The sequence below is a fragment of the Salmo salar genome, chromosome ssa16, assembly GCF_905237065.1.
Source record: "Salmo salar chromosome ssa16, Ssal_v3.1, whole genome shotgun sequence".
Classification (NCBI taxonomy): Eukaryota; Metazoa; Chordata; class Actinopteri; order Salmoniformes; family Salmonidae; genus Salmo; species Salmo salar.
In genome coordinates this window covers 7,107,332-7,125,419 of record NC_059457.1, presented here as the reverse complement: position 1 = coordinate 7,125,419, position 18,088 = coordinate 7,107,332, and the positions used below count along the sequence as shown (strand labels likewise).

Here is an 18,088-nt window from a genome sequence, read left to right as displayed (position 1 = left end):
GGGGTGCCTTGTAAGAATTTGCAGACAAGTAGGTAAACCACCACTTCCCAACATGCAATCATGGGAAAACAAACTGGACGATCTACGATTAAGACTATCTGACCAATGGGACATTAAAAACTGTAATATCTTGTGTTTCACCGAGACGTGACTGAACGACGACACATAATATAGAGCTGGCTGGCTTCGCCGTACATAGGCAGGACAGAGCAGCTACGTCTGGTGTCAGAGGAAGGTTAAAAAAAATGTCAGACTCCAGTCACCCAAGTCATAGACTGTTCTCTCTGCTACTGCACGGTAAGTGGTACCAGAGTGCCAAGTCTAGGACCAAAAGGTTCCTTAACAGCTTCTACCCCCAAGCCATAAGACTGCTGAACAATTAATCAAATGGCCACCCGGACTATTTTCATTGACCCCCCCCGCCTCCTCTTTGTTTTTACACTGCTGCTACTCGCTGTTTATCATCTATGCATAGTCACTTTACAAATGACCTCGACTAACCTGTACCCCCGCACATTGACTCGGTACCGGTACCCCCTGTATATAGCCCCGCCTTATCTCAGCTCACTGGTCACCATAGTAGCACCCACTCGTAGCACGCGCTCCAGCAGGTATATCTCCCTGGTCACCCCGAAAGCCAATTCCTTCTTTGGCCTCCTCTCCTTCCAGTTCTCTGCTGCCAATGACCGGAACGAACTGCAAAAATCACTGAAGCTGGAGACTCTTATCTCCCTCACTAGCTTTAAGCACCAGCTGTCAGAGCAGCTCACAGATCACTGCACCTGTAAATAGCCCATCCAACTACCTCATCCCCATACTGTATTTATTTCTTTATCTTGCTCCTTTGCACCCCAGTATCTCTACTTACACATTCATCTTCTGCACATTCTACCATTCCAGTGTTTAATTGCTATATTGTAATTACTTCGCCACCATGGCCTATTTATTGCCTTACCTCCCTTATCCTACCTTATTTGCACATGCTGTATATAGACTTTTTCTACTGTATTATTGATTGTATGTTTGTTTATTCCATGTGTAACTAACTCTGTGTTGTATGTGTCGAACTGCTTTGCTTTATCTTGGCCAGGTCGCAGTTGTAAATGAGAACTTGTTCTCATCTAGCCTACCTGGTTAAATAAAGGTGAAATTACAAATACATTTCTGTAATTTTATTGTGTTACTTTTGGATTTTATTTCATTTAGTAAGTATTTTCTTAACTCTATTTCTTGCACTGCATTGTTGGTTAAGGACTTGTAAGTTCTTCACCTGTTGTATTCGGCGCATGCGGCAAATACAATTTGATTTATTTGTGTCTTGTCTGACTACTGCAGTACTGCTTGTCCATGTGCTAGCTAACAGCAACAAGCCTAGACGAGCTAGCTAAACGTTGTGTCAGCATCCAGCAGTGATCAACTTGGCGGTTGCATAGTAATGGCATCACCTGCCCAAATTCTAATTGAGCTGGCACCAGTTGTGAAACTGGGCTGTGCTGGCCCGGGTTTCCCTCGATCCAGCTCGAATTTGAGATTTCCATTCAAGCCACCTTGAATTTGGCCCTAACTTTAAGTGCCAGTGGAAATGTGGCTTTACTCCAGTTTCTGCCTGCCAGCTGGAAATCTTTGCCAGTGTGCATGTGTAGGCTACCTGCCCCTCCCCCTCTGAAGCATAGGCTACTGTACCCTGCTGACATTACAAGCGTGATTCATAAATTGGGGGGAGAGATTTTTAATTAGAGAAGAATAGATTCACTTTTTCAATGCTAGTTAAGGATACTATATTTATCACATTTCACATTGGATTTATTAACTACAAAAAGTTAATTCTGATGCTGCTCTGCACACACAAGCTTGTTAGCTGACTAGCTAGCTCTGGTTTAACGTTAAGCCAACTCTCGTAAGTTCAAAGACATTCAAAGTTCCTCCATAGAAGCCGCTCATTCGTATGTATAATTCTGTGGAACTAATTCTGTCAGGTGTGTGCGTTCTGGTAGCGAAGTCAGGTGCAGGAGAGCAGAGAGTTGTGAACAGGCGCACACTTTAATGAGGCAGGAGAAACCAACAGATGGACGCAACTGCGTCAAAACCTCCAGCCCATAGGCAAAAGTGCAAAACGCGCAAAACAGTCAGAATAATTTATGTTTAACAATAAACATCTTCGTGAACAACACGGTATAAGCAAACCAGTCTGGCGCGTCAACAATAAACACGTAACACAAACAATTTCACACAAAGACATGAGGGGGAACAGAGGAATAAATACATGCAGTGTGATTGGGGAATGAAAACCAGGTGTGCAGGGAACAAGACAAAACAAATGGATCAATGAAAAATGGAGCGGCGATGGCTAGAAAGCCGGTGACATCGACCACCGAACGCCGCCCGAGCAAGGAGAGGAGCCGACTTCGGCGGAAGTCGTGACAAATAGCAGATAAGGCATGTCACAATTTAAGTTGCATCTCACGCCCCGCACTTGTCTGTCCAATGCATGTATACAACTATCGTCACCATAATGCTGCTCCTTGGTTATACCCAAGGTACAGTACCGTACAGTCAGCACAATTCTTCTTCACATAGCCAACATACTGCACTACACTCAGTCAAGGACCCAGACTTGTTTGATCCAATGCACTAGTTTTATCCAATGCATTTGTTTGATCCAGTTATGGATCAATGTTCCGTTGTTCACTTTACTGAAATGGGAAGGAAACCAAATTGACTGAAAATGTGCCAGAAATATATATTTTTAATACTTTAGTCTTCGGTCCACGGCAACTGAGTAGCCAATGGCAATTGGAATCATTTCATTTGGCCTCTGCTGTGGTGGCATACTTCTCACCCTGGCAACAGGAGTTGCTGGGCGCTCCCTGCTTTATGTAACTGTCACATTCGTTTTGAAAGACGGACCAAGGCGCAGTGTGTGTTGTGTTCCACATATTTTAATTTTACAGTGAAACTTCCGCAAAACAATAAACAAACAACGAAACGTGACCTAACTGGTGCAACAAGCACATACACAAAACAATATCCCACAAAGCAGGTGGGAACAGGGACACCTTAAGTATGATCCCCAATTAGAGACAACGAACATCAGCTGCCTCTAATTGGGAACCATACCAAGAGCAGCAACATAGAAATGAAAAGACTAGAACACCCCCTAGTCACGCCCTGACCTACAACACCATAGAAAACCAAGGGCTCTCTATGGTCAGGGCGTGACAGTAACCCCCCAAAGGTGCGGACTCCGGCCGCAAAACCTGAAACCAAATGGGGAGGGTAGGGGGGTGACTAGTGTCGGTGGCGGCTCCAGTGCGTGTCGCCGCCCCCGCCCAGACCCTGGATCCGGCCATGGCGCCGGACTGGACGCCATGCCTGGACTGGGCACCGGTGCAGAGGAAGGCTCCGGCCTTGGAGCGGGACTGGATGCCGTGCCTGGACTGGGCACCGGCGCAGAGGAAGGCTCCGGCCATGGAGCTGGGTTGGACGCCGTGCCTGGACTGGGCACCGGCGCAGAGGAAGGCTCTGGCCTTGGAGCGGGACTGGACGCCGTGCCTGGACTGGGCACCGGCGCAGAGGAAGGCTCCAGCCATGGAGCTGTGTTGGACTCCGTGCCTGGACTGGGCACCGGCGCAGAGGAAGACTCCGGCCTTGGAGCGGGACTGGACGCCGTGCATGGACTGGGCACCTGCGCAGAGGAAGGCTCCTGCCATGGAGCGGGACTGGACGCCGTGCCTGGACTGGGCACCGGCGCAGAGGAAGGCTCCGGCCATGGAGCTGGGTTGGCCGCCGTGCCTGACTGGGCACCGGCGCAGAGGAAGGCTCCGGCCTTGGAGCAGGACTGGACGCCGTGCCTGGACTGGGCACCGGCGCAGAGGAAGGCTCCTGCCATGGAGCGGGACTTGACGCCGTGCCTGGACTGGGCACCGGCGCAGAGGAAGGCTCCTGCCATGGAGCGGACTGGACACCGTGCCTGGACTGGGCACCGGCGCAGAGGAAGGCTCCGGCCATGGAGCTGGGTTGGCCGCCGTGCCTGACTGGGCACCGGCGCAGAGGAAGGCTCCGGCCTTGGAGCAGGACTGGACGCCGTGCCTGGACTGGGCACCGGCGCAGAGGAAGGCTCCTGCCATGGAGCGGGACTTGACGCCGTGCCTGGACTGGGCACCGGCGCAGAGGAAGGCTCCTGCCATGGAGCGGACTGGACACCGTGCCTGGACTGGGCACCGACGCAGAGGGAGGCTCTTGCCAGGGAGCGGGACTGGACACTGTGCCTGGACTGGGCATCGGCGCAGGTTGCATCGGACTGATGACACGATCCTCAGGTCGAGTGCGTGGAGCCGGCCCAGGACGCACCGGGCTGGAGAGGCGCACTGGAGGCCTAGTGCGTGGAGCCGGTACAGGTGGCACCAGACTGTTGACACGCACTTCAGGGCGAGTGCGGGGAGCTTGCACAGGACGTACTGGACTGGGGAGGCGCACCGGAAGCCTGGTGTGTGGAGCCGGCACAGGTGGCACCGGACTGGTGACACACACTTCAGGGCGAGTGCGGGGAGCTGGCACAGGACGTACCGGACTGGGGAGGCGCACTGGAGGCCTGGTGCGTGGAGCCGGCACAGGTGGCACCTGACTGGTGACACGTACTTCAGGGCAAGTGTGGGGAGCTGGCACAGGACGTACCGGACTGGGGAGGCGCACTGGAGCCTTGATGCGTGGAGCCGGCACAGGTGGCACCGGACTGGTGACACGCACTTCAGGGCGAGTGCGGGGAGCTGGCACAGGACGTACCAGACTGGGGAGGCGCACTGGAGGCCAGATGCATGAAACCGGCACAGACTTCACCAGACTGCTGACAGGCTGTTCAGGTCGAATGTTGAGCAGAACACACTTGACCAACATCTCTCTCCTCTCTCTCTCCCCCAACTTCTCCATCGCCTCCCTGACGGTCTCTGGCTTTTCAGGGCGAGTGCGGGGAGCTAGCACAGATGGCACCGGACTGGTGTCATGCTCTTCAGCATGCCTGCGCTGCAGCATACTCCTCGCCAAAGTCATTCTCCGATATCCCTCATCACACTGCTCCATCGACTCCCAGGCGGGCTCTGGCTCTCTCCTTGGCTCAGTCGACCACCCCTCGTGCCCCCCCCCCCCAAGAAAAAAAATCTTGGGGTTTCAGTGGCCGCAGTCCCCGGCGTCGTCGCTGTCCCCCTATGCTCCTTGGCCACTCCCGCCAAGGAAGGGTCTCGTGTCCTCCCGTGATTTCTTCCCAGGTCCAAAACTCCTTTACCTCCGTCACACACTGCTTGGTCCTTGCTTGGTGGGATATTCTGTCACGTTCGTTTTGAAAGACGGACCAAGGCGCAGTGTGTGTTAAGTTCCACATCTTTTAATAAACAGTGAAACTTCCACAAAACAATAAACAAACAACGAAACGTGACCTAACTGGTGCAACAAGCACATACACAAAACAATATCCCACAAAGCAGGTGGGAACAGGGAAGGGGTCCTCAACAGGTTAAGTATGATCCCCAATTAGAGACAACGAACATCAGCTGCCTCTAATTGGGAACCATACCAAGAGCACCAACATAGAAATGAAAAGACTAGAACACCCCCTGACCTTCAACACCATAGAAAATCAAGGGCTCTCTATGGTCAGGGCGTGAAAGTAACATCCACGACGGCGTGTTCCATTCATTTCACAACAAAGTCTCATGTGTCTGCTGATTCTCACACAGCTGACATCTTTCTACTTCAAAGGCCTTTGCTGTGTCTCCTCTGTGCAGGGAGAAAGACATCAAAAACAGGGCTCATTGTGTGTTGTGTAGTGTGTGTCTTCTAACTGGGTTAAGCCTTCCACCACACACATATATTGTTGGCTATTTGAGAGCAGTAGCATGCTTGATATGTTCTCCTTGTTGTGTCCTTGTTTGATCTTCTCCAGTTTTGACAAATGGAGGTAACTCTCAATCATGATTCACATGTCCACTGATCTGTTCCACTGGTCCAAACAAGGGTTTGTCCATTACTAGAAGTTTAACAAAGACTCTTGTACAATAAATGACATAGTGTTGTCCTAAAGAGTCAAACGTTGGTCAAATTAATCCACATCCAGGAGAGATGTGTCTAGAACTATAGTTTATCTTCCTTTAGCACCTCACCTAAATGCAGTGGTGTAAAGTACTTAAGTAAAAATATCTGTACATGACTTTACTATTTCTATGTTTGACAACTTTTACTTTTACTTCACTACATTCCAAAAGAAAATAATTTACTTTTTACTCCATACATTTTCCCTCACACCGAATAGAACTCGTTACATTTTGAGTGCTTAGCAGGACAGGAAAAGGGTCCAATTCACACGCTTATCAAGACAACATCCCTGGTCATCACTACTGAATCTGATCTGGTGGACTCACTAAACACACATGCTTCATTTGTAAATTATGTCTGAGTGTTGGAGTGTGCCCCTGGCTTTCCGTAAATAAAATAAAAAATAATATGGCTCCATCTGGTTTGCTTATTATAAGGAATTTGAAATGATTTGTACTTTTACTTTAACTTTTGATACTTAAGTATATTTTAGAACCAAATACTTTTAGACTTTTACTCTAGTATTTTACTGGGTGACTTTCACTTTTACTTGAGTCATTTTCTATTAAGGTATCTTAACTTTTACCCAAGTATGACAATTTGTGTACTTTTTCCACCACTGTCTAAATGTGCATTCTTAATTTATTTCCTTCCAGTTGGAGATCATGCTGGAGGCCAAAGTGTGGCGCGAAGCAGCCACACAGGTCTTCTTCGCCCTGGGCCTGGGCTTCGGAGGGGTCATAGCCTTCTCCAGCTACAACAAACGGGATAACAACTGTCACTTCGACGCAGTGCTGGTCTCCTTCATCAACTTCTTCACCTCTGTGCTGGCCACCCTGGTGGTGTTCGCCGTGCTCGGCTTCAAGGCCAACATCATGAACGCCAAGTGTGTCGCACTGTGAGTAGTACACTATAAGCCACTCACTTTTAGAACTCCGGAATGTAGCCTAATCCCCCAAATCGTAACCCTTTGGTGATTATACTGTAAGCAAATATGCCTGTTTTGATTGTGAATCTTTTATCGATCGTACATTTCATAGAGACACACATTAAATTCAATGCAATGTATGTGGCCAATACTTGAATCATGCTGTAACCACTGAGCCATGTGATGGGGCCGATAAGATATTAGCATGGTCTTGTATGATAGAATATCCATTTTGATCTGGTCTTGTATTATTTTCAATCTCTCAGGAACACAAAGAAGATAGTTGCTTTGCTAGGGAATGAGGTCAGCAACGACTTGATCCCCCACCACATCAACTTCAGCGCTACTGTGAGTGCTGAGGACTACCAACAGATGACAGAGATCCTCCGAGGGGTGACGGAGAAGGATTACCCGCGTCTCGGCCTGGACTCCTGCAGCATCGAGGAAGAGCTCAACAAGGTGAGGGTCCATTGTCTTCCAACAGCTACATCATTCTAATGCAACGAGTTGGTCAGTGCAGACGGCCGTCACAACATCTGACATAAGGCAATGGGTGAGGGGGCTCGTAGAATGTATAATGGTAATATTGTATCCTTCATGATCATAACAATCACTTTTAGGGAGCAGTTTACTTCAAGAAAACACATAAACAGTCATAAAAACTGCTGTCAGACATGGTATCATCACAACAACTGACTTTGCACTGTCATGTCACAAACCAGGATTAGCTACGCCCAGAGCCATATATTTAGAGAGTTGGGCCAAAATGTTGAATGGACGCCATGTTTGCACCTGTGAGCATTCTATTCATCCATACATGATGAGAATTTGGAATCTTGTACATAGCATTGTTTAAAATTCAGAAAATTCTGTGAACTGCTATTGGTCAATACATTTACATTTACGTTTACATTTAAGTCATTTAGCAGACGCTCTTATCCAGAGCGACTTACAAATTGGTGCATTCACCTTATGATATCCAGTGGAACAACCACTTTACAATAGTGCATCTAAATCTTTTAAGGGGGGGGGTTAGAAGGATTACTTTATCCTATCCTAGGTATTCCTTAAAGAGGTGGGGTTTCAGGTGTCTCCGGAAGGTGGTGATTGACTCCGCTGTCCTGGCATCGTGAGGGAGCTTGTTCCACCATTGGGGTGCCAGAGCAGCGAACAGTTTTGATTAGGCTGAGCGGGAACTGTGCTTCATCAGAGGTAGGGGGGCCAGCAGGCCAGAGGTGGATGAACGCAGTGCCCTTGTTTGGGTGTAGGGCCTGATCAGAGCCTGAAGGTATGGAGGTGCCGTTCCCTTCACAGCTCCGTAGGAAATCACCATGGTCTTGTAGCGGATGCGAGCTTCAACTGGAAGCCAGTGGAGAGAGCGGAGGAGCGGGGTGACGTGAGAGAACTTGGGAAGGTTGAACACCAGACGGGCTGCGGCGTTCTGGATGAGTTGTAGGGGTTTAATGGCACAGGCAGGGAGCCCAGCCAACAGCGAGTTGCAGTAATCCAGACGGGAGATGACAAGTGCCTGGATTAGGACCTGCGCCGCTTCCTGTGTGAGGCAGGGTCATACTCTGCGAATGTTGTAGAGCATGAACCTACAGGATCGGGTCACCGCCTTGATGTTAGTGGAGAACGACAGGGTGTTGTCCAGGATCACGCCAAGGTTCTTAGCACTCTGGGAGGAGGACACAAGGGAGTAGTCAACCGTGATGGCGAGATCATGGAACGGGCAGTCCTTCCCCGGGAGGAAGAGCAGCTCCGTCTTGCCGAGGTTCAGCTTGAGGTGGTGATCCGTCATCCACACTGATATGTCTGACAGACATGCAGAGATGCGATTCGCCGCCTGGTTATCAGAAGGGGGAAAGGAGAAGATTAATTGTGTGTCGTCTGCATAGCAATGATAGGAGAGACCATGTGAGGATATGACAGAGCCAAGTGACTTGGTGTATAGCGAGAATAGGAGAGGGCCTAGAACAGAGCCCTGGGGGACACCAGTGGTGAGAGCGCATGGTGCGGAGACAGATTCTCGCCACGCCACCTGGTAGGAGCGACCTGTCAGGTAGGACGCAAGCGTGGGCTGCGCCGGAGATGCCCAACTCGGAGAGGGTGGAGAGGAGGATCTGATGGTTCACAGTATCAAAGGCAGCAGATAGGTCTAGAAGGATGAGAGCAGAGGAGAGAGAGTTAGTTTTAGCAGTGTGGAGAGCCTCCGTGACACAGAGAATTGCAGTCTCAGTTGAATGCCCAGTCTTGAAACCTGACTGATTAGGATCAAGAAGGTAATTCTGAGAGAGATAGCAGGAGAGCTGGCCAAGGACGGCACGTTCAAGAGTTTTTGATAGAAAAGAAAGAAGGGATACTGGTCTGTAGTTGTTGACATCGGAGGGATCGAGTGTAGGTTTTTCAGAAGGGGTGCAACTCTCGCTCTCTTGAAGACGGAAGGGACGTAGCCAGCGGTCAAGGATGAGTTGATGAGCGAGGTGAGGAAGGGGAGAAGGTCTCCGGAAATGGTCTGGAGAAGAGAGGAGGGGATAGGGTCAAGTGGGCAGGTTGTTGGGCGGCCGGCCGTCACAAGACGCGAGATTTGATCTGGAGAGAGAGGGGAGAAAGAGGTCAAAGCACAGGGTAGGGCAGTGTGAGCAGGACCAGCGGTGTCGTTTGACTTAGCAAACGAGGATCGGATATCGTCAACCTTCTTTTCAAAATGGTTGACGAAGTCATCCGCAGAGAGGGAGGAGGGGGGGAGGGGGAGGAGGATTCAGGAGGGAGGAGATGGTAGCAAAGAGCTTCCTAGATTTAGAGGCAGATGCTTGGAATTTAGAGTGGTAGAAAGTGGCTTTAGCAGCAGAGACAGAAGAGGAGAATGTAGAGAGGAGGGAGTGAAAGGATGCCAGGTCCGCAGGGAGGCGAGTTTTCCTCCATTTCCGCTCGGCTGCCCGGAGCCCTGTTCTGTGAGCTCGTAGTGAGTCGTCGAGCCACGGAGCAGGAGGGGAGGACCGAGCCGGCCTGGAGGATAGGGGACAGAGAAAATCAAAGGATGCAGAAAGGGAGGAGAGGAAGGTTGAGGAGGCAGAATCAGGAGATAGGTTGGAGAAGGTTTGAGCAGAGGGAAGAGATGATAGGATGGAAGAGGAGAAAGTAGCGGGAGAGAGAGAGCGACGGTTGGGACGGCGCAATACCATCCGAGTAGGGGCAGAGTGAGAAGTGTTGGATGAGAGCAAGAGGGAAAAGGATACAAGGTAGTGGTCGGAGATTTGGAGGGGAGTTGCAATGAGATTAGTGGAAGAACAGCATCTAGTAAAGATGAGGTCAAGCGTATTGCCTGCCTTGTGAGTAGGGGGGGAAGGTGAGAGGGTGAGGTCAAAAGAGGAGAGGAGTGGAAAGAAGGAGGCAGAGAGGAATGAGTCAAAGGTAGACGTGGGGAGGTTAAAGTCACCCAGAACTGTGAGAGGTGAGCCATCCTCAGGAAAGGAACTTATCAAGGCGTCAAGCTCATTGATGAACTCTCCAAGGGAACCTGGAGGGCGATAAATGATAAGGATGTTAATATGTCAATATAGCCCATGGGGAGCTAACATGGCTGGCCTGGAATGTAGTGTAATGTAACTGCATCACAATGCAAAAAAAACATAATTAAATTATTGCCAGCAGCACAGTTACAGTCACTAACATTCTAGACAATATGAAAACAGCCTAACCAGCTCTGCTAGAGCGATTAAAATGGTCAGAGTGGGGTGTTCTCTCATTTATGTCTGGAAGTAGCTAGCAAACTAGCCAACTTTAGCCAGTTAGCTTGGGTGCTTGACTGCCGTTGTGAGGTCAGAAATCCTTCTAATCGGCCAGAGCGTCCAGTGTGCACTCTAAGCGCTCCGAGTGCGAAACGCTCTGAATTTACAAAACGACCCAGAGCACACGCTGACACACTGGAGGCAATTTACGAACACACCCTAAATATATGGCTCTGGCTACACCTATCCAATGAACATTCTTTGTGTCATAACAGTGCAATGTGAACTGTTACTGAATACTATGTTCCACAGACTGTGGTAGACTTGCCTCTAGATGTTGTCTACACACGTCAAGATTTGTCTTTCCAATCATGTGAAACCTTAGGGAAAATAGTCTTACTAGAAGTGGATATTAGTGACTAACATACGTAAAACCTTCTTCTTCTTCCCTGTCATCCTTCTCCTCCCTGTCCTCCTCCTCAGGCAGTGCAAGGTACAGGCCTGGCCTTCATTGCCTTCACAGAGGCCATGACCCACTTCCCGGCATCTCCCTTCTGGTCCGTCATGTTTTTCCTGATGCTGGTTAACCTGGGCCTGGGCAGCATGTTTGGTACCATCGAGGGCATCATCACACCTTTGGTCGACACCTTCAAAGTCCGCAAGGAGTTCCTCACAGGTCAGTCCAAGATGGGATGGAGGAATATATAGCTCATTATATCTCAATTCACCTTTCTGCGATTCCTCTTAGCTTATCTCATTGTTTCCTTCTCAATCTTATTGGAGAAGGTCCCTATCGTACCTTCTTCCTCAATGCATTGTGAAGGAGGACACGAGGAGAGAAGATGCAAGGAAGTGAGGAAAAATAAAAGAGAGAAAGCCTGTGTTAGGGTGTGGAGGTAGACCTTTTTCCACAATGTATCCTCAGCTGAACTATATTGATGTGTATTTGCTATAGTAACAGGTATCATCTATGTGTTTGATGTATTATGGCTCTGCTTTAATTCTTTTGGATCAATAATGATTGCGTAATACTAATCTAATGCACAGTAGATGCGTGGCACCAAAGAGAATTTCATAATTAGCGCAACCACATGTTGATCAATATTGTGCATGAATTTTGTTAATGAGGTTGGGTCAATCTTGAATTGCGGTGGTAAACCCTTTAAAATGAAAAAACAAATGGGACAAAATACATTTTCCATTTTATTTAACTGTTATTTAAAAATTAAACAAACAGTATGTGACCCACCACCTGCACAATACTTGCAATGAAAATGACTTTCTGACAAAATTAGAAACATAAAATATCTGTAATGTAGCTAGACTCTTACCCGTATACATGGATGAACACTTCTCCCTCTCTGTCATGGATGCCTGATTGCCCTTAGTTTGAAGATGTAATCCTGAGACAGGTGTTTTATTCAACAGCCTTCTGTGTTCTCTTTTCGACTGACTCCCTGTGCATTTTCAATCATACTCTGCTTCCACCGGCATTCCACTGATTTCAAAACTCGGTCAACTTCTTCCATGACAACAACATTGTTGATCGCCGTATCTTCCCCATCACTGTCATCAAAAGACTACAATGTCTGGTTCAAGGAAAAATGTTGACCTAAATCAGGGATTTCCTCATTATCTGATTCATTTTCAGAGTCAGAGAGAGTCAGCATGGCATGATCGTCCTTCAGAAAGTAGTCCATCTCAACTTTTTCCCACTGATCCTTGTCGATGGCGCCTGTTAAATTCAGGGCAGCAATGTTGAGAGCAATAGCAACACTTTTGCAGTTCTTCATATCTTTCAAAAAAGATGTGGTAGAAAGGATTATCTACACATACTGAGCAGCTCATGTTATAGACAGAAGCATTCTACATGGCAGACCAATCCGAACTCATCTCTCGTCCAGCCCATCCACTATCTCAGCCAATCACGGCTTGCGGGAAGGTTCCTGTATTTTTCCATTGCCAAACCAACTAGGCTCGTAATTTAACAATTGTATTTGCATTTACAGATGGTATACAAGTTTGTTATTAAGGAACTTGAAAGTTCACGTTCCAGAAGGCTTTTCTGACAAAAATCGCATTTTGATAAACAAAAAAAAGTTTACATTCCAATGCCTCTCCTGTGAAGTAGTGACGTGCGACATACACCTAGCTTCCTGAAACGGGTCACATATGTAAGTCCTTAATATTGCAAAACATCTACTTGCATGCATTGTAGGAACTACTTGAGGATAGCAAATTGTCCCGTTGGTGATGTGTAGAGGTGTAGTGACATGTTTTGGGGGTTTCGAGATATCTTTCTATTATTTGGAATGCTAGAAAACAAAGAAGGCTATTCAAATACCTTTTTTTTACTAGTATAATGTGTCCCTCAGTTTTATGTCATTGGTGTTAACACCTTGAAAATCACTGATTACAAAGATATACAAGGATCCAGTGGCAAACTGTTATTGAGGGCCGGGGTCTATATTTTGTCATACATTTGAGGATTTTTCATTTATCATTTGGTGTGTCTAAATCCAAAGTGTCACTTGGTGTTAGAACATTTTAATGAAGGGAAATAACATTGTGAGTAAAATAATTAATCATATTAATTTAGTAAATGATTTTTAAAAGTGTGATTACCTTAGATTTTAGCATTTGTGGCCTCCATTTCAGAAAATCCAAATTTATCTAAAATGTATCATCGGTGTTACCATCATTGGTGGTACTACTCCTACTGGTGGCACATTGTTATTATAATGGTACACATGTTTTAAAGTCATTAAGCTACCATATTAGTTGATGTAGAAAGGGAAGATAAAATCAAATATTTTTTTCAAAAATGCCATGCCCAAATGCCACCGTAATTCAAGTCAGACCCAGATGGCATTTCTCCCCCTTGTCCCTTTTTACTAATGTCCATGTATTCTCCCTCTTGTAACAGTGGGTGTCTGTCTGCTAGCCTTCTTCATCGGCCTGCTGTTCGTCCAACGATCTGGGAACTACTGGGTGGCCATGTTTGATGACTACTCCGCCACACTGCCCCTGCTCATAGTGGTTATCCTGGAGAATGTGGCTGTTGCTTGGGTCTACGGGACTGACAAGTATGTATATGACAAATGATATACAGAATGTCAGTAATCTGTGGTTTTCTTGACTATAATTCCAAATTCAAAGCTGTCCATCCAAATACAATGACAAAAATTCTTTAAATTCAGTATTCAGAATTAGTTAACCATGAAAAGTGAATGAACAACACTTGACTTAAACATTACCTGCTATCACCTCTGGTATCCTGTACAGGTACTGTATGTTAACCTCTTGGGGCTAGGTGGGACGCTAGCGTGCCACCTGTGGTGCACTCCATCAACAGCAGGTGCATTTCAAGAGCGGCAAATTTGAATCCAAATAAATGTCAAAATTCAAATTTTTCAAAAATACAACTATTTTACACCATTTGAAAGATAAACATCTCCTTAATCTAACCACGTTTTACGATTTCAAAAAGGTTTTACGGCGAAAGCATAAATTTAGAGTATGTTAGGACAGTACATTTACAAGAGTTGTGTGTAATGTTTTGTCAAGTCAAAGACAGGGTCACCAAAACCATAAAACCAGCTAAAATGATGCACTAACCTTTTACAATCTCCATCAGATGACACTCCTAGGACATTATGTTAGACAATGCATGCATTTTTAGTTCTATCAAGTTCATATTTATATACAAAAACAGCGTTTTACTATGGCATTGATGTTGAGGAAATCGTTTCCCTCCAATAACCGGCAGTCAAGTCAGCGTAACAAATTAAATAATTAAAATTAGAAAACATTGGTAAAATATTATATTGTCATTTAAAGAATTATAGATTTACATCTCTTGAACGCAATCAACTTGCCAGATTTAAAAATAACCTTACTGGGAAATCACACTTTGCAATAATCTGAGCACTGCGCCCAGAAAAATACGCGTTGCGATACAGACTAGACGTCATGTTGGGGAGATCTAAAATCGAAAATACTATGTAATTAATCCATTACCTTTGATTCTCTTCATCAGATGTCACTTCCAGGTATCACAGGTCCATAACGAATGTAGTTTTGTTCAAAAAAGCTCATCATTTATGTCCAAAAATCTCCGTCTCGTTAGCACATGATGTAAGCCAGCCGGACTTCTCGTCATGAACGAGGGGAAAAAATATATTTCCGTTCGTTCAAACATGTCAAACGTTGTATAGCATAAATCATTAGGGCCTTTTTTAACCAGAACATGAATAATATTCAAGGTGGACGAATGCATACTCTTTTATAACGTATTGGAACGAGGGTACCCAACATGAACTCGCGCGCAAGGTGTCTAATGGGCCATCATCGTTCCATGGCTCTTGTTCGGTCAGATCTCCCTCCAGAAGACTCAAAACACTTTGTAAAGGCTGGTGACATCTAGTGGAAGCAATAGGAAGTGCCAAAATATTCCTAAACCCCTGTGTTTTTCAATGGGATAGGTTTAAAGTCAATACAACACATCAGGTATCCACTTCCTGTCAGAAAATGTCTCAGGGTTTTGCCTGCCAAATGAGTTCTGTTATACTCACAGACACCATTCAAACAGTTTTGGAAACTTTCGAGTGTTTTCTATCCATATATAATAAGTATATGCATATTCTAGTTACTGGGTAGGATTAGTAACCAGATTAAATCGGGTACATTTTTTTTATCCAGACGTGCAAATGCTGCCCCCTAGACCCAACAGGTTAAACATAATTGCCAAACTCAACACAGTCTAAAGTGTGTACCATTATGTATCCTCACCTTCTGTGGGATTCTTTCCCTGCTTCTCCCCTGTTCCTCCGCCCAGGTTCTTTGAGGACCTGAAGGACATGCTAGGCTTCACTCCGTTTCGGTTCTACTACTACATGTGGAAGTACGTGACCCCCCTGCTGCTCATCCTTCTGCTGGGCTCCAGTGTGATCCAGCTGGGAATGACCCCACCCAGCTACAGTGCCTGGCTAGAGGACATGGTGAGGTGTCTGTGGTCTCTGGTGCAGCTGTCAAATACAGTATTTTAGTTCAGTGGACCTTCGGTTCAATTAATGGGATACTCAGGCTTTTGTTATACTCCAGCACCAAAACAACAATTTAACTACACATCAAGATCTCTTTCCGCTTTTTCTATAGTCCTATATTGCCTCCTGTACTTGCCTTCTTTCCTTTATCCACACTAATTTTAAAATACCTAGATACCTGGATGGTTACTTGATAGTCCTCTGCCATTTTATTTTCACCAATCCTCTTGGATTATGAGATCAGCACAGATTTGAGGAGAGGACTTTACACTTAAAACTGATTTAAGATGCGACTTATTGTCACATGGGCCCAACATGGTTTTAGTGTTAGTATCAGTTTCAGGCCAGTGAGAAGTAATATACAGTAGTAACTTCTTGCTCTCCTTCCCCCATGTGAACGAGGCCAGTGAGGAGTCTCTGAGCTATAATGATATACACTAGTACAAGCATTAGTAATGCTATACAGTTCTAACCTCTCAATCCTTCCCTGTCTCTCCTAGGCCAGTGAGAAGTCCCTTAAATATCCCCCTTGGGGCCTGGCGGTCTGCATCTCCCTGGTGGTGATGGCCATCATGCCCGTGCCCGTGGTCTTCTTCCTCCGCTACTTCAACATCATCGACGAGAACGCTGGCGTGGTGTCCACCATCTCCTACAAAAAGGGCTGCATCATCAAGGAGAGCGTCAGGCCCGAGGAGGACGATGATGCCAGCCTCATCCACGCCAAGTCGCCCGGCAGCGAAGCGCCCTCTCCCATGCCTGGCAACAGCATCTATCGTAAGCAGAGTGGAGGGGTCCCCGATGCTGCGCCCAACGGCCGCTACGGCATCGGCTACCTGATGGCCGACATGCCAGACATGCCCGAGTCAGACTTGTAGGGCGATGTCTATGGTCCTCCCACCCTACTGGCTGGCCAACCAATCCCTCTTCGTTGCGTTTAGTCATGGGAATCATCATCTGCATATTTATATTTGTAGTGTTTCTGTATATTCTTTGTAGTTATCGTAGCTGCTCCCTTCATGTTTTCCTCGTCCCCTTTTGCCGTGAAAACGATTAAAAAGGTGTGTCCACTGTACATATGATCTCATTTTGTCTAACCCCACCCAGTCGCTCCTTGGCTCAGTCCAAATATATCCTCTCTAGCTCCCAGTCCTGGAGACCTTGTTGACTCCCCCTAGTGGACAGAACAGGACAGTATTGGGGTTGAGCAGTAAGGTGGAATCAAACTCCACCAAGCCTACTATAGTGCTAGGCAGGATGGGTGTGAATAAAATTCTGTAAATTCATTAAGTAAAGTGAAATTAAAATGGTCTTTATTGCTTCTCAATGAAAAAAAAAATGAATTTGAATTTCTGTCTACTTTCTGAATTGATTGAATTTAAATGGACTTGATTCTAGGCTCTGCCAGGGAAAGTCAACAAGGGTCATAGGCTATGGACCAGTGAGGGATCCGTTTGGGACTGGATCTTCTGTCTACAGTATCTCTTGGAGATGTGAGATTACTCCCCCCCTCACCCCACTGGCTGTGTACATTATGACTTCACCACTGGCCCAGAGTACTGAGATTAATAGCAGTGTAGGCGCTTTGGATGACATACTTGTTGACAATGATGCTATACTGACCACATTTCTTTGGTGTAAGTACAATATAGTGCAAACAGCGAAAGGATGGCATTGAAACTGAAACCTCCCCCAATGATTGTTCTCAAAGAAAATGTGTGCCTAAACTTCTGATGATATGTTTATAGAATACATGGTGGACATTGTATATTTAAGGTATTCTGTAAATATAATATAGAAATATTATAAATATATTTATCTGAATAGTTTGGATATCAGAACACCTTGTTTTTTGGTAAGAAGTGCTACAAATCCTTAACTCTGGTCTCTTTTTTTGTTTACTGATGTGCTGTCGGTCTATGTAAAGAGTTTGACTCCTCTTGATAACTTGTAAATACTTTTTTCCATGAAATGGCTTCAAAACACAATGTATTTTTTTCCCTTTCGAGATTAAAGATCAAACTTGGTCCATGCTTGGCACTGATGTCTATGTAGTTCAGTGTTGTCCTCATCTCAACGTTTGTCTGTCAGGGAAATGTCAACCATGAGTCAGATCAAACAACAGATACAGACAGACTCATATTATATTGAGTTAAGGCTACATCAATAGGCAGCCTATTTAACTGTGTTGCACTGCTGTCTAGTGTGCATCATTTTTTATTTATTGATTTAACCTTTATTTAACCAGGTAGGCTAGTTGAGAACAAGTTCTCATTTGCAACTGCGACCTGGCCAAGATAAAG

The 18,088-nt window shown here is 46.2% G+C and overlaps 1 protein-coding gene across 1 annotated transcript in view; it reads left to right on the top strand.

The window, feature by feature from the left end:
• Positions 1-17,825, top strand: part of LOC106573109 (sodium-dependent neutral amino acid transporter B(0)AT2) — a 62,105-nt gene extending 44,280 nt beyond the window's left edge. Inside the window, exons 7-12 of the mRNA XM_014147819.2 lie at positions 6,741-6,982; positions 7,279-7,471; positions 11,227-11,419; positions 13,670-13,829; positions 15,581-15,743; positions 16,289-17,825. Of these exons, the coding sequence (XP_014003294.2) occupies positions 6,741-6,982; positions 7,279-7,471; positions 11,227-11,419; positions 13,670-13,829; positions 15,581-15,743; positions 16,289-16,663 (1,326 nt within the window). The 3' untranslated portion in view covers positions 16,664-17,825. The remainder of the gene's footprint in view (positions 1-6,740; positions 6,983-7,278; positions 7,472-11,226; positions 11,420-13,669; positions 13,830-15,580; positions 15,744-16,288) is intronic.
• Positions 17,826-18,088: the final 263 nt, after the last annotated feature.